A 13,126-nucleotide genomic window follows, 5' to 3' on the forward strand; every position below is an offset into this window, starting at 1 on the left:
AATTTACATAATGTACAATCTATCTGTGTCATAGATCATTTAATGTGAAGCTCTAGTTGTTGTCTCTGTTTCCTAGAAGTAGACGTACAAGATGTAGATGTTCGTACATTGTGTATATATACCATGACTTATTGAATATTCTTCCAGAGGACTGTTCGTTCGTCTATACATACACGGTCATGCATTTTAATTGTTTAAGCTTTGTCTGTATATAAGAAAGATCTGAGCAGGCCAGAAAATGTACGTATATGCCTAATATTATATGGATTTCAAGAAGGATATTTTGAATAGAAATGCTTCCAAATTGGTTCGCGTGCACATTTCCAAATAGATCGATAATTTACCTGACATACATTGTACAATAGCTATATATACATATGTACTGGTATCAAGCTTCAGTGAGTACAACTCATAACAGTTAATAGAGAAAAATAACATCGAGTCTAAAAATAGGTACAGTCTGTGTGTACCCCTTGACAACCCCGAGGTGTATTGACTATAAGAGCCGGGGCTATTTTTATCACACACAGGAATACCCCAGTGACAGTAGATGTTATTGCGCCGTGAGCGAATGGCATATCAATACTTAGAATACAATTAACAGGCCAAAAAGGAAACAAGATGAATTGTGGGTCAAGTTGGCTGTCAAGGAAGTGCGGGGCTACCGTGTACCAACAACGGCTCCAAGATGTACCGACAATATCTCGCTGACATCATGGGGTCGGGAGGCAGCAAGAAACCGGCGAAGGGCGCCCCAAACGGAGGGTAGGTATTGCTACCATAATCAGGTACTGGGTGGCAGATTATTACAGGTGTATTGGGTCTATCGCCAATTAAAATGAGATAGGGACAGATGTTTATGATAAGAGTAGTGTAGGTAAGGGGGTACTTGAAGGGTAATAACAGATCAATAATGTATGTATTTGGTTACTTATTACATATATAAAATAGATAAAGCTGTCTTGTAAGGAATTGATTTATAATTGATGTGTTAGAAATACATATTAATGATTTATATTTCTGAGTAGAATATTTCGATATAAGCTTTATCTAGACCTACTTTCATTTTGATTGTAAACTTAAAATACTCTTTTCCGTTTACTTTTACATGTTAAATGTTTTCAACATGTTAAATATGAAATGAAACATGTTAAATTTCTAATTAGTACCATTTAATGCATTAATTGCTGAGTAAAGATTTTTACAATTAATGTGTTAAACACAGTTACCATTCAATGTATTACTGAGTTTTAATACATTTGTAATTATTCTAATGCATTATAAACTTTACCAGATTAACCAATCTGTTATTTTAGTCATTTTAACATTTAAAACAATAGTTACAACTTTTAACACGTTAAACTTAAGAATCTGTTTATTGAATTAAATGCTTACTAAATAACAAATCTAATGTGTTAAATTATAAGTAATCATTTAACAGATTAAATGCTATGTAAACATTTAACTTATTAAATTGTATGTTTTCTATAATTATCATAATTCTAAATCCAATAGATAGCAATGATACATAATACGTACACTTAATAGTCCAAAAACATGAATATACCCATTATTATCATATACAGTAACTGTCGACAATATTATATATATATATATATATATATATATTATATTTACACCTGTATACAATATTATATCTCAGGATGGGAGACATGGGAATAACCAACAGGCAATGTAAAGAAAATATGTTTGTAAAATTATTTAAACCATTATTGAATGGACATTGAATTTTTAATGTTGTGATACCTATAACTAAAGACAGGACTGTTACCTCCCCTGCGGTTATTGTTCTTTATGACGTCATAACACATTATGACGTCATCCTGTTCATAAGCAATAAAACAATCGCCTGAAGATGGCTTGGAGACCTGAAAGGGCTAGCGATAATGTCGTGTTGGTAATTTTCTTTTATTTCTAATATATAATATTGTATGCATGTGTGTATTTGTACGACCACATACATGTACAATGTTTGTGTTGGTGTTAGTCAACATTGGAATCGAGTATGATATTTGAACGAGAAAATAATTGGATGTGAAGTGATGTTCCCTTTATCATTCCTCCAAGTAGCCTGAGTTTCCTCTGGCCCTGACACCAGACATGGTGTCAGGGCCAGAGGAAACTCGGGCTATCCTCCAAGATAATGAGTATTATAAAGGGGGGGGGCCTTATATACTAGGTGTTGTCTTAATCTGTCACAAGGGAGAAGTAGTCCTTTCCATCCATAATCTAATTAATATCTGACCAATATATGTATTTGTGAAAAGGACACAAGTTTTCCGGGTTAATTTTGGAAATTGCCACATGGGTGATTATTGTTAGAAATTGGGAAGAAAAAATATTATTAGCAAAAAATTTCCAAGCACCATATTTTCAGGAATTCGACAGATCTATGCCAAAACTGTTTTTGATTATATGTATTTATAATTAGGATAATATTATCTTTATCATCAAGTAAGTTTAGTGCCAGATTTTCACCATATATCTTTCATTACTGACCTTCCTATTACACAACTGTAACATTTTTGGTTTTGAGTATTTAGAAAGGTTTTTTTGAAAGTATGAAAGGATGTATTCACAGTTGTTTGGATTTGTTTTACCAGATTGAAAACAATTTCATCGAAAATATGAAAAAAAATGTTTTACAGGGGGCGTGGCAGTACCGTAAAGACCTCTGTAAAACGTCAAACTCGCGTACCTCTGGTTGTGAAAGAATGGTCACCTCCGGGGCCTGCAGTCAATAAAGAAAGGCCACCTCGGCCACCTATTGTCGCGAATACACAGTCATCTCATGCACCTGAACGTGTAAGCAATCGGTCATCTCGATCATCTTCCATCGATAAAAGCCTTTCGCCTCGCGCATATGAAGTCACTAAAGACAGGTCTCCTCGTGAACCTGTACAAATTGATAAAAGGTCACTTCATATACCTGTGGTGACTAAAGACAACACTCCACGAATATCAACGGTAACTAAAGAGAGCTCATTGCGAGTGGTTCCTAAGGACAGTTTACCGCGAGCTTCTATGACGATTAAGGACAGCTCACCAAGCTTATCTGTCATAAATAAGGACAGCTCGCCTCGATTATCTGTCGTAACTAAGGACAACTCATCACGATTAAATGTCGTAACTAAGGACAGCTCTCCTCGATTATCTGTCGTAACAAAGGACAGCTTACCACGATTACCTGTGGTCAAGGACAGCCAAACTGAAGAATCTGTGGTTGTTAAGGAATCTCCTGCCTTACCGAAGGTCGTTGTAGACAGACCGCCACCTGTACAGTTCCATATAGACAGGTCTAACTACGGCACACTCATATATATACTATACTTATATATTCTCAATCTTTTGGGATCTTCCTTTAACCAGCGCATATGTATATTCCAAACTCATTTTTATTTCGTTTTTATATGTTTTTTTATTGGCATGAATATTTAATGAAGATCACTTTTATTTTCAGTTCATTATCTAATGAATATCACTTTTTATTTTCAGTTCGTTAGTATTGTCACAGATTATTCCTGTTTCTGTGCTGCCCACTTCTGACCCCAACAGTTGATTCATTTTATCTCATTTTTATCTTTTGTATAAGATGCTGACTTCAGTTTTTTTTACGAGATATTGTCTACACTCAATAAATCCCCATCCAAGGAGTGTCAGGTTTAGTTAGGATATCAATGGTTACTCAGGCGTAGCATTAAATACTTCAAAATTTTAGTTTTCATCCTCGCTAGTTGTGGGTTGATAATCCAAAATAATTGAAAATTAGTTGAAAAATAAAATAAAAACGATCATCATGTAATAGATTGTACTTCAGATGGACATAAATTTTCTACAAAAGGGCAATTCTGTGCTAGATTTAGAAAACCAATTATAATCGATCAATTTTTAGCTTCCAATTATTGATTCTGAACGTGAAACCGATTCCCTTCACTAAGAAATCGACAGATATAAATGCCTAAGGTCATGAAATACCAAAGTACAATACAGAGGTTTGGTACCATATAATACATGCCTAAGTACAATACAGAGGTTTGTTTGGTACCATGTAATTGTTTCTTAGTATTTAACAGAATTTTTATCCTTTGTCAATCATCGCTATCGTTTCCGCCACTTTGTTATCTAATAAATATAACTGTGAATTATGTAAACACTGGTGTTTCAGGAAATCATTAAGCAGACACTTGAAATAGTATATTATCTGATACTGGTAAAATTAACGAAAACCTTGTCAATTTTAGAAGGATGTTAGGATTTGTCTATATCTGCACGTCAGTGTCTTTTTACCCTAAGATTTTTACCCGGTGTTAAAGTTATACACTCACTGTCCTGAAGACCAACAAACTGCATGCTGATCATATATGTAGTATAGATTTATTGGCTTTAAATATCATACTTCTGTTATTTTAGAGTAGTTTATTACTGCACTTTAAAGCACATTGGAGCTATAGGCAACAATCTGATAAAAACATTATGTCAGCAATCCTTTAATACTGAGGATTGTCTGACAATATTTTATTCTGGAAATAACAAAATTTTATTTAAATGATCAATTTACATTGGTCTCTTTACATTTTAGAGCTTTGTCATTTGATGTCACCCTTTGATATGTTGTGTTAAGATTTTTTTCATCAAAATTATTTACTTTAATTGATATTTCCCCAAATAATTTGAAATAATTCAGTTTGATAAATGAATTATTATTGAATACATGAACCATGTTTTCTGAGATGAAGCTTTTGTTACATATTAGGGAAAGTAGACAGGAGTTTATTTGGAGTAATTAAGAAATACCTGTTGTACATTTTATGATCAATTTTTCATTTTGAAAATTCTTGAGAGTGATGTCCCTTTATGATCCACTTTTTTGTTCGTAAGTTTCTTGAATAATGTAACTAGATGGCCAATTCTTTTGAATTTGAACCCCAGCATGATGTTAACACATTGTATCTCACCGACAATGTACTTATTGTATATATGTCTGTTGTATAGGGCCCCTCCCGGTGGTGCGCCCGGGACGCAGACCACACCCGACGGCAAACGTAAGCTGACAGAGGAAGAAAAGGCAAAACGGCAGAAATTGTTGGATGATTACAAACTCTTAGAGGAGAAAATTAAGGAGACAATGAAGTTGCTGACGGTGAGAGAGAAAACCAGGGTGAACATGAAGAGGATAACAGACTCGGGACCAGTCAGTCCCATTCTACAAGGCGACATATCTGTCGATGTACCAACTACCGCGAAAATCGTGAGGATCTTCACAAGTAGTACTTTTACAGGTCAGTTTGACTCTCTTTACCTTTCCCACTTAAAAACAGGATTTAAGGTATAAACGATAATGAAGAGAGTTAAGATGAGTTTTTATTATTTAAAATTCTTCTCCATTATAAAACAGGCAGGGTCGTTTTCATTGATCGCGGTCCAAACAGTTGAACCATTTGGACCAGCATTGTTCGTTAGGATATAAGGATGGACTTGGTAATTTTATAATGTTTTCATACCAGTGCCTTGACAAAGATTTTCAAGGCCTGTATTAACATTGACAGGTTTGTAAAGAAATATGCCTGAAATATTACATTTAAAAACAGATGAACCGGTTTGTCTGCGTAAAGACATAGGCCCTCAGATTTAAAAACAAAACATGATTTAAGCTATAGCAACAGATTTTACTCCAAACTACTTTATTAAATCTGGGTGTTTTGCCTTTGTTATATGAAAAGGATTTATCACTTAGTACGGGTATGTCTGGCTCCATGAAGTACATGTAGTACAGTGTACATTCTGATAACTGTATAGATTTTAAATATAACTCCCCGGTTAAAACAATCGATTGATAGACAGGTGATTTTGATGTGTAAGTCAGTAATTTATAGACAAGTGATTTTGATGTGTAAGTTAGTTTGTACTGACAATCCTAGGATCTATATCCCAGGCCCTGGAATACTGGCCAAGATCACACACACAGACTTACACAAGTCAACAGACTCTGAATAGGATTATCAGGAATGACAAAAACATTAAACTTGGCTTAAAGAACAGGCTGATATGTGCCGAGTGTTCACACCATATAATCCTTGGTAATGTACGACCTGGATATATCATAGAGGCAACAGCTGCTGCAGCTGCTATGATGATGATGATGATGATGATGATGATGATGATAATAATGATGATGATTACAACGGCAGATATGATGATGATGATGATGATGATGATGATGTGATGATAACAACGGCAATGATGATGATGATGATGATGATGATGATGGTGATGATGATGATGTGATGATAACAACGGCAATGATGATTATGATGATGATGATGATGATGATGATGATAATAATGATGATGATTACAACGGCAGATATGATGATGATGATGATGATGATGATGATGATGATGATGATGATGATGGTGATGATGATGATGTGATGATAACAACGGCAATGATGATGATGATGATGATGATGATGATGATGATGGTGATGATGATGATGTGATGATAACAACGGCAATGATGATTATGATGATGATGATGATGATGTATTTCATAATTATTCATAAATGATTAGCCAGCTAGATGATGATGAAGGGACCTTAGATGTTTGGGTCGTAACTAGTACACAAGCAGTTCAAATCTTCATATTGATTTGATCAGCTGATATCTGAAGACTATTTATTGTCCTTTGTTAACAAACATTGGATTACATCTTAGGAAATAGACAGTCTTTCAAGAGTGTTTGCACTGTAGAGAAATAAAAGTTTAGCAAATATTAGAGATATATTTCAGGACCTTTAAAAATACTGGAGGATTTCAATAGTGTGAGACTATAAAGCAGAAATACCTAACAATATCTTACCTGAGATAATATAAAGGTGACAAATCATTGTCCCTTTAACCATTAATTATACAGGTGACAGATCTAGAGGTAACTGGAACCAAACCCCTCTTTCTTCAGGGTGAAGGTTTAAGTGTTGGGACGCCCTGTTCCCCCCGACAGGGTGAAGGTTTTAATGTAGGGACGCCCTGTTCCCCCCGACAGAGTGAAGGTTTTAATGTAGGGACGCCCTGTTTCCCCCCGACAGGATAAAGGTTTAAATGTGGGGACGCCCTGTTTCCCCGACAGGGTGAAGGTTTAAATGTAGGGACGCCCTGTTTCCCCTCGACAGGGTGAAGGTTTAAATGTAGGGACGCCCTGTTTCCCCCCTGACAGGGTGAAGGTTTAAATGTAGGGACGCCCTGTTTCCCCCCTGACAGGGTGAAGGTTTAAATGTTGGGACGCCCTGTTCCCCCCGACAGGGTGAAGGTTTAAATGTTGGGACGCCCTGTTTCCCCGACAGGGTGAAGTTTAAATGTAGGGACGCCCTGTTTCCCCCCTGACAGGGTGAAGGTTTAAATGTGGGGACGCCCTGTTTCCCCGACAGGGTGAAGTTTAAATGTTGGGACGCCCTGTTTCCCCTCGACAGGGTGAAGGTTTAAATGTAGGGACGCCCTGTTTCCCTGACAGGGTGAAGGTTTAAATGTAGGGACGCCCTGTTTCCCCGACAGGGTGAAGGTTTAAATGTGGGGACGCCCTGTTCATTGTAACGGTAGATACCTGAGTATGACATGTTAAATGTCGTCGTACACCATTGATTATCGTCGTGTTACCTGTCACTAATGTCAACAACAAAACAATGTATGTTATTACAGCACTGATCCTTGACACTTAATCTTAGTCGACAAAATGTTTGATTAACTTCTCAATGGGTATTGCGCTGTTGTAAAATGTTTATAAGACTGACAAGTAAAAAGTCTATACCGTCTCATGTCAATTCATCGGTCTGTTGTGATTGTAACCTCTGACAACCTCTTCTTCACAACCATAGGACTAACATTGATGATATTTCTTCTGTGGCGTTTGATATAGGGAACTATCAACTGAAATCTAAACAATAAATAATGAACTTGATATTCTTTTTAGAGTAAGCCAGGTTTGTTTGATATTTAATAATAAAAAAAAAATCAATTACATGTACGTGTATATTCATCAAGCAAATGCTGTGCTGGGTAGTTAGTATCCTCTAAACATCTTTTGTAGTTTGATAAAAAGTTTAGTGCCGTTTCATTGTCCTGTGATAAGATTTTGTATTTGTCCATGGTTATATATATCGTATTATAAACAAATATTACCCGGTCTGTATATATCAGTGTTAGGGTTCTGGATGTGAAATCAGAGCAAACCCTTCAGCGACTTCTGTATAAAATTGCTTCAAAAAAAAAAAAGAAAAAAAAAGTAAATGTAACTGATTACACTACCACAATATAAAGATATGAAATTTTGTCTGTTATTAAATCTGACTTCAGAAATTATCTATAATAGAATTTTAAATATTCTGATTTTTAAATTACCCCCCATTACCTGATACATAATATATAGCCATTTCTAATAGTTCCATGATGATCAATCTTTCCATTTTCAGGTGGTAGCTATTTTCTGTTTTGTCATTTCCAGTTTTAAATATACATTAAAATCTGAAATCTTTACAATTTCATTAATATTTCAATCAACACAATTGCCTTGTCATCATCAGTGATCATCATTTTATTAAATATTTATACATAGCTTGGCCAGGATCCAATAAAACTATAGTCAATACACACTTCCATTTCACTTCCAATTTAAATCTCTATCATGATGAAGATTTATTGAATGTCATATGAAAATACGACAACTCTGCTTTATGGGGCGATAAGTACCAACATACCCGACATTTCACAAATTTCATTTCATTATTTGGAAGATAAAAGTCATATATAAAAACGGTGAGGGTACTTGAAATCCCTTTAGCACTTTCGGGGCATGGTGAAGTTTAGTGTTTTGTCAACTTGAAATTTGAAATAAAATGTCCATAAAAATGTAGAAAATTATGATGCATAAACAAAATCTGTCATATTTGTTTGAAAATGTATGCCATTAAGCTACTTTTGTCATGAGTTCACAAGCCATTCTAGTTTTTCTTTTAAAATTTTCTTTTACATTTTGGTGGTCAAGCTAACAAAACTTTGTCTGGACCCTGCATTCTATTGATCAATGATCCATCAATACCCTATACTTATCTCCCCTTTGAACTGGTATCTTGGGGGCGTTATACCACCTTTATCCATTCACAATCTAATAATAAATTAATTTATACTGCTTCAATCCATTGGAGACACATTAGAGCGTTTTAACAATTACATGATAGTGAGGTTGTTGACCACGCTTGTATGTGAAATACCTGTACTCACTATTACTAAATCATTGGAGTACTGATTAATTTAGGATCTTCAATCTTGTTTTCATTTCATATGGGATTTTATGGTACTTTTTGAAGCGAGTTATTATTTTTGTGAGCTGTATGAAATGAAAACAAATTGAAGATACTTTCTATCACATAGCAATGAAAAAGAATGCATTTTGACATGTTTAAGTTAATATGAGGGGACTGAATCAATCAGAGACAGCCATTTTGTTTTGGCATTCACAATTCATGACGTTGCATCATTGTTCGTATTATGACATCACATCATTGTCTGTATTATGACATTGCATTATTGTCCTTATTATGACATTACATCATTGTCCGTATTATGACATCACATCATTGTCCGTATTATGACATCACATCATTATCTGTATTATGACATCACACCATTGTCCGTATTATGACATCATATCCTAGATTAACTCCCAATATTATAGGCTCTCGTTGTGTCAGTCCACCTTTCTGTCTTCCGTCTTTCTTTACTTTATCTTGTTTGAGCTCTGTCTCCTTCACTACTTGTCTCTTGTGATAGACAACATCTTGAGCCTTGAGTCATTGTAGGTGCATATATATTCTTTGTTCCTGGTTACATATTAAACTAACTAGAAGAGCCAAACCGCTGAAAAATAATCATCTTAAATTTTGCAGATAAATATTTGTCTTTATTTTTCAGAAAGGACTTAAAAGTATCTCTCTAAATTTTATTGGAAGCTAGGTTCCTTTTTGACTGTACATGTAGTTGTGAATGATCAATTTTGAAAACGATTGGAAAAACAAAATGGTTGACAAGCAGCCATCTTGGATTTGATAGTTAAATGTTTTTCTATCTGTCTCAGCAAGTACTTGATAAATTTGTTACATGTTAAACTACCATTTTTAAATTTGATTTTTAAAGTTTTTCACAGCTGTTCCTTAGAACTTATTGAATGGATCTTTGTCATCTAGAGATTTGGGAAATGTACCGAATCAGGATTTAGGGGAAATTTTAATGATTTTCCGGGCACTTCCCGCGTAATACGGGATGGTTGACACCTATGATATACTGTGAACTAAGTTAGGAATAAGTTAGTGTATGTATTACGTTCCATTAGATAAGAAATACTAGTGATATTCCGGGTCTGGCTCCATTATAGTACATATTATATCCTTTCCGTGTACTAATTAAGATTTTTTCTGTATTATAGACACCATGCACGAGCGTAATGTGTGGATGAGTGAAGCCTACCCTCGAGTAAAGACGTTCTGTCAGGAGCTGGGGTATGAGTTCCAGGTGGTCGACATGAGATGGGGAGTCCGAGATGAGGCTATGGACGACCATAGTACCACTGACCTCTGTCTGAAGGAACTTCAGCTATGTCAGAAACTCTCAACAGGTCCAAACTTTGTGGTGAGTATAACCAGGCAAGCTCTGATTAGTGGGATCTCTCAACAGGTCCAAACTTTGTGGTGAGTATAACCAGGCAAGCTCTGATTAGTGGGACCTCTCAACAGGTCCAAACTTTATGGTAATTAAGTAAAACCAGAGGAGCTCTGATTAGTGGGATCTCTCAACAGGTCCAAACTTTGTGGTGAGTATAACCAGGCAAGCTCTGATTAGTGGGACCTCTCAACAGGTCCAAACTTCGTGGTAATTAAGTAAAACCAGAGGAGCTCTGGTTATTTTGATCTCTCAACACGTCCAAACTTTGTGGTGAGTATAACCAGCCGAGCTTTGGTTAGTAGGAACTGTTTTTTCCTTATCTTGTGATATGAAGTATTAGATGTAAAACAATCTGTTAACTATATATATACTATAAACATAGAACCCATTTCCTTACAGACCCTTTTGTCACACAAGTATGGATATAGGTCTCTGACGAGGGAAATTGATGCTGAAGAATTTGAGAAAATATTTGCTGTCATTGAATCAATTGAAGCCAAAGAATTATTGAAAAAGTAAGTAAAGAAATGAAATTAAACATAAAAAGTCAGTTGAAATTTAAGAAATTTGAAATAAATTTGTATCTAGTAATACATTAATGTGAGTATAGGGGAGACTTCTGAAATAAGTATGAAAATAAAATTTTATTTCCAGTAAAGGAGGATGAAATGTTTATTTAGGAATTTAATTTTTAGCTGTAACAAGGAGGGACTGAAATGATTGCATTTTGATAGTTTTAATGTGTTATTGTTTGCTTACAGGGGATAGAATTCTAAATCTTTCTGAAATGGAGATGTAGATTTTAATTTTTGTCAGATGTGAATTTAATTCATAAGTAAGGTAAATGATCCAAAGTAGTGCAAGGCAATTTACAAAGGATTGAGACAATTATGTTTCAATAGCCAGTACTACAGGAATAACCCATTTGAGTGTGGGTGTTCAGATGGAAGTATTAGATAGACCACTTCTTAACTGTTAGTAACCTTCTAAGGAATTCAGGAAGATTTGCAAAAAATAATTGTGCATATTATCATGAATTTTAACAGATGGTACCGGAAGGACAACAATGCAGTTCCCCCTATGTACCTACTGTCCCCCATCAGTAAACATCTCCCAGACTTCCTCAGTAGCGACAAGGATGCCAGCAAGGAAGCAAAAACAAAATGGTGGCAGGAAAGTGACACCATGCAAGAGGCACTGGAGTCGTCAGCAGAACAGGCCCTAGGGGTAGAGGCAGCCAAAAAGTATATTATCTCAGGTATAAAAAAGTATATTATCTCAGGTATAAAAAGTATATTATCTCAGGTATAAAAAAAGTATATTATCTCAGGTATAAAAAAAGTATATTATCTCAGGTATAAAAAAAGTATATTATCTCGGGTATAAAAAAAGTATATTATCTCAGGTATAAAAAAGTATATTATCTTGGTTGTGAAAAGTCTATTATCTCAGGTATAAAAAAAGTATATTATCTCAGGTATAAAAAAAGTCTATTATCTCAGGTATAAAAAAAGTATATTATCTCGGGTATAAAAAAAGTATATTATCTCAGGTATAAAAAAGTATATTATCTTGGTTGTGAAAAGTCTATTATCTCAGGTATAAAAAAAGTATATTATCTCAGGTATAAAAAAAGTATATTATCTCAGGTATAAAAAAAGTCTATTATCTCAAGTATAAAAAAGTATATTATCTTGGTTGAGAAAAGTCATTTATCTCAGGTGTAAACAGTATATTATTAGCTTACCTGCCCGAAGGGCAAGTGAGCTTATGCCTTGGTGTGGCGTCCATCCACCGGCCATCCGTATGGCCATCCGGTGTAAACTTTTTCCTTTTAACAACTTCTTCTCAATAACCAATAGGCCAGGGGACTTGATATTGGGCCTGTAGCATACTGGAGTGAATGGCTACCAACTTTGTTCAAATGAATGACCTTGACCTTCATTCAAGGTCACAGGGTGAAATAGGCTTAAATCTTTAAACAATGATTTTTTGATAGCCAAGTGTCACCAAGACCTGATATTAGGCCAATAGTATGCTGGAATGAAGGACTAGAAAATTTATTGACATACATAAACCTAGCTTACTCTGATATTTGAATAAAGTGGTAATCAGCATAGAAATGACCTCAATCAACTTCAAATTTGCTGTAGAGCCAGGTGAGCGATACAGGCCCATTGGGCCTCTTGTTTTATATTGTAGTGACAGAAAAGGAGATTCAGATGGGCCTGCTGTCACTAGATAAGGAGAAGGCAGGGAAAAGTTGTTTGTGGTTTAACAGGGTGATAAAGAATATAGAAAAAGAGGAAGCCAGCTATCAGCTGTCACGATACATGGGTAAGTCTCTCAATACGATATCAGCTGTCACAATACATGGGTGAGTCTCTCAATACGATAT

The 13,126-nt window shown here is 35.2% G+C and overlaps 1 protein-coding gene across 5 annotated transcripts in view; it reads left to right on the forward strand.

Moving 5' to 3' along the window:
- Nucleotides 1-528: 528 nt before the first annotated feature.
- LOC117343638 (NACHT domain- and WD repeat-containing protein 1-like) overlaps nucleotides 529-13,126 on the forward strand; it is a 53,584-nt gene continuing 40,986 nt past the window's right edge. For all 5 annotated transcript variants that reach the window (XM_033906080.1, XM_033906082.1, XM_033906083.1 and 2 more), the window contains exons 1-6: nucleotides 529-765; nucleotides 5,014-5,300; nucleotides 10,493-10,695; nucleotides 11,128-11,243; nucleotides 11,775-11,986; nucleotides 12,931-13,065. In XM_033906080.1, the coding sequence (XP_033761971.1) occupies nucleotides 689-765; nucleotides 5,014-5,300; nucleotides 10,493-10,695; nucleotides 11,128-11,243; nucleotides 11,775-11,986; nucleotides 12,931-13,065 (1,030 nt within the window). In that variant the 5' untranslated portion in view covers nucleotides 529-688. The remainder of the gene's footprint in view (nucleotides 766-5,013; nucleotides 5,301-10,492; nucleotides 10,696-11,127; nucleotides 11,244-11,774; nucleotides 11,987-12,930; nucleotides 13,066-13,126) is intronic.

Source organism: Pecten maximus, chromosome 15, assembly GCF_902652985.1.
Source record: "Pecten maximus chromosome 15, xPecMax1.1, whole genome shotgun sequence".
NCBI lineage: Eukaryota > Metazoa > Mollusca > Bivalvia > Pectinida > Pectinidae > Pecten > Pecten maximus.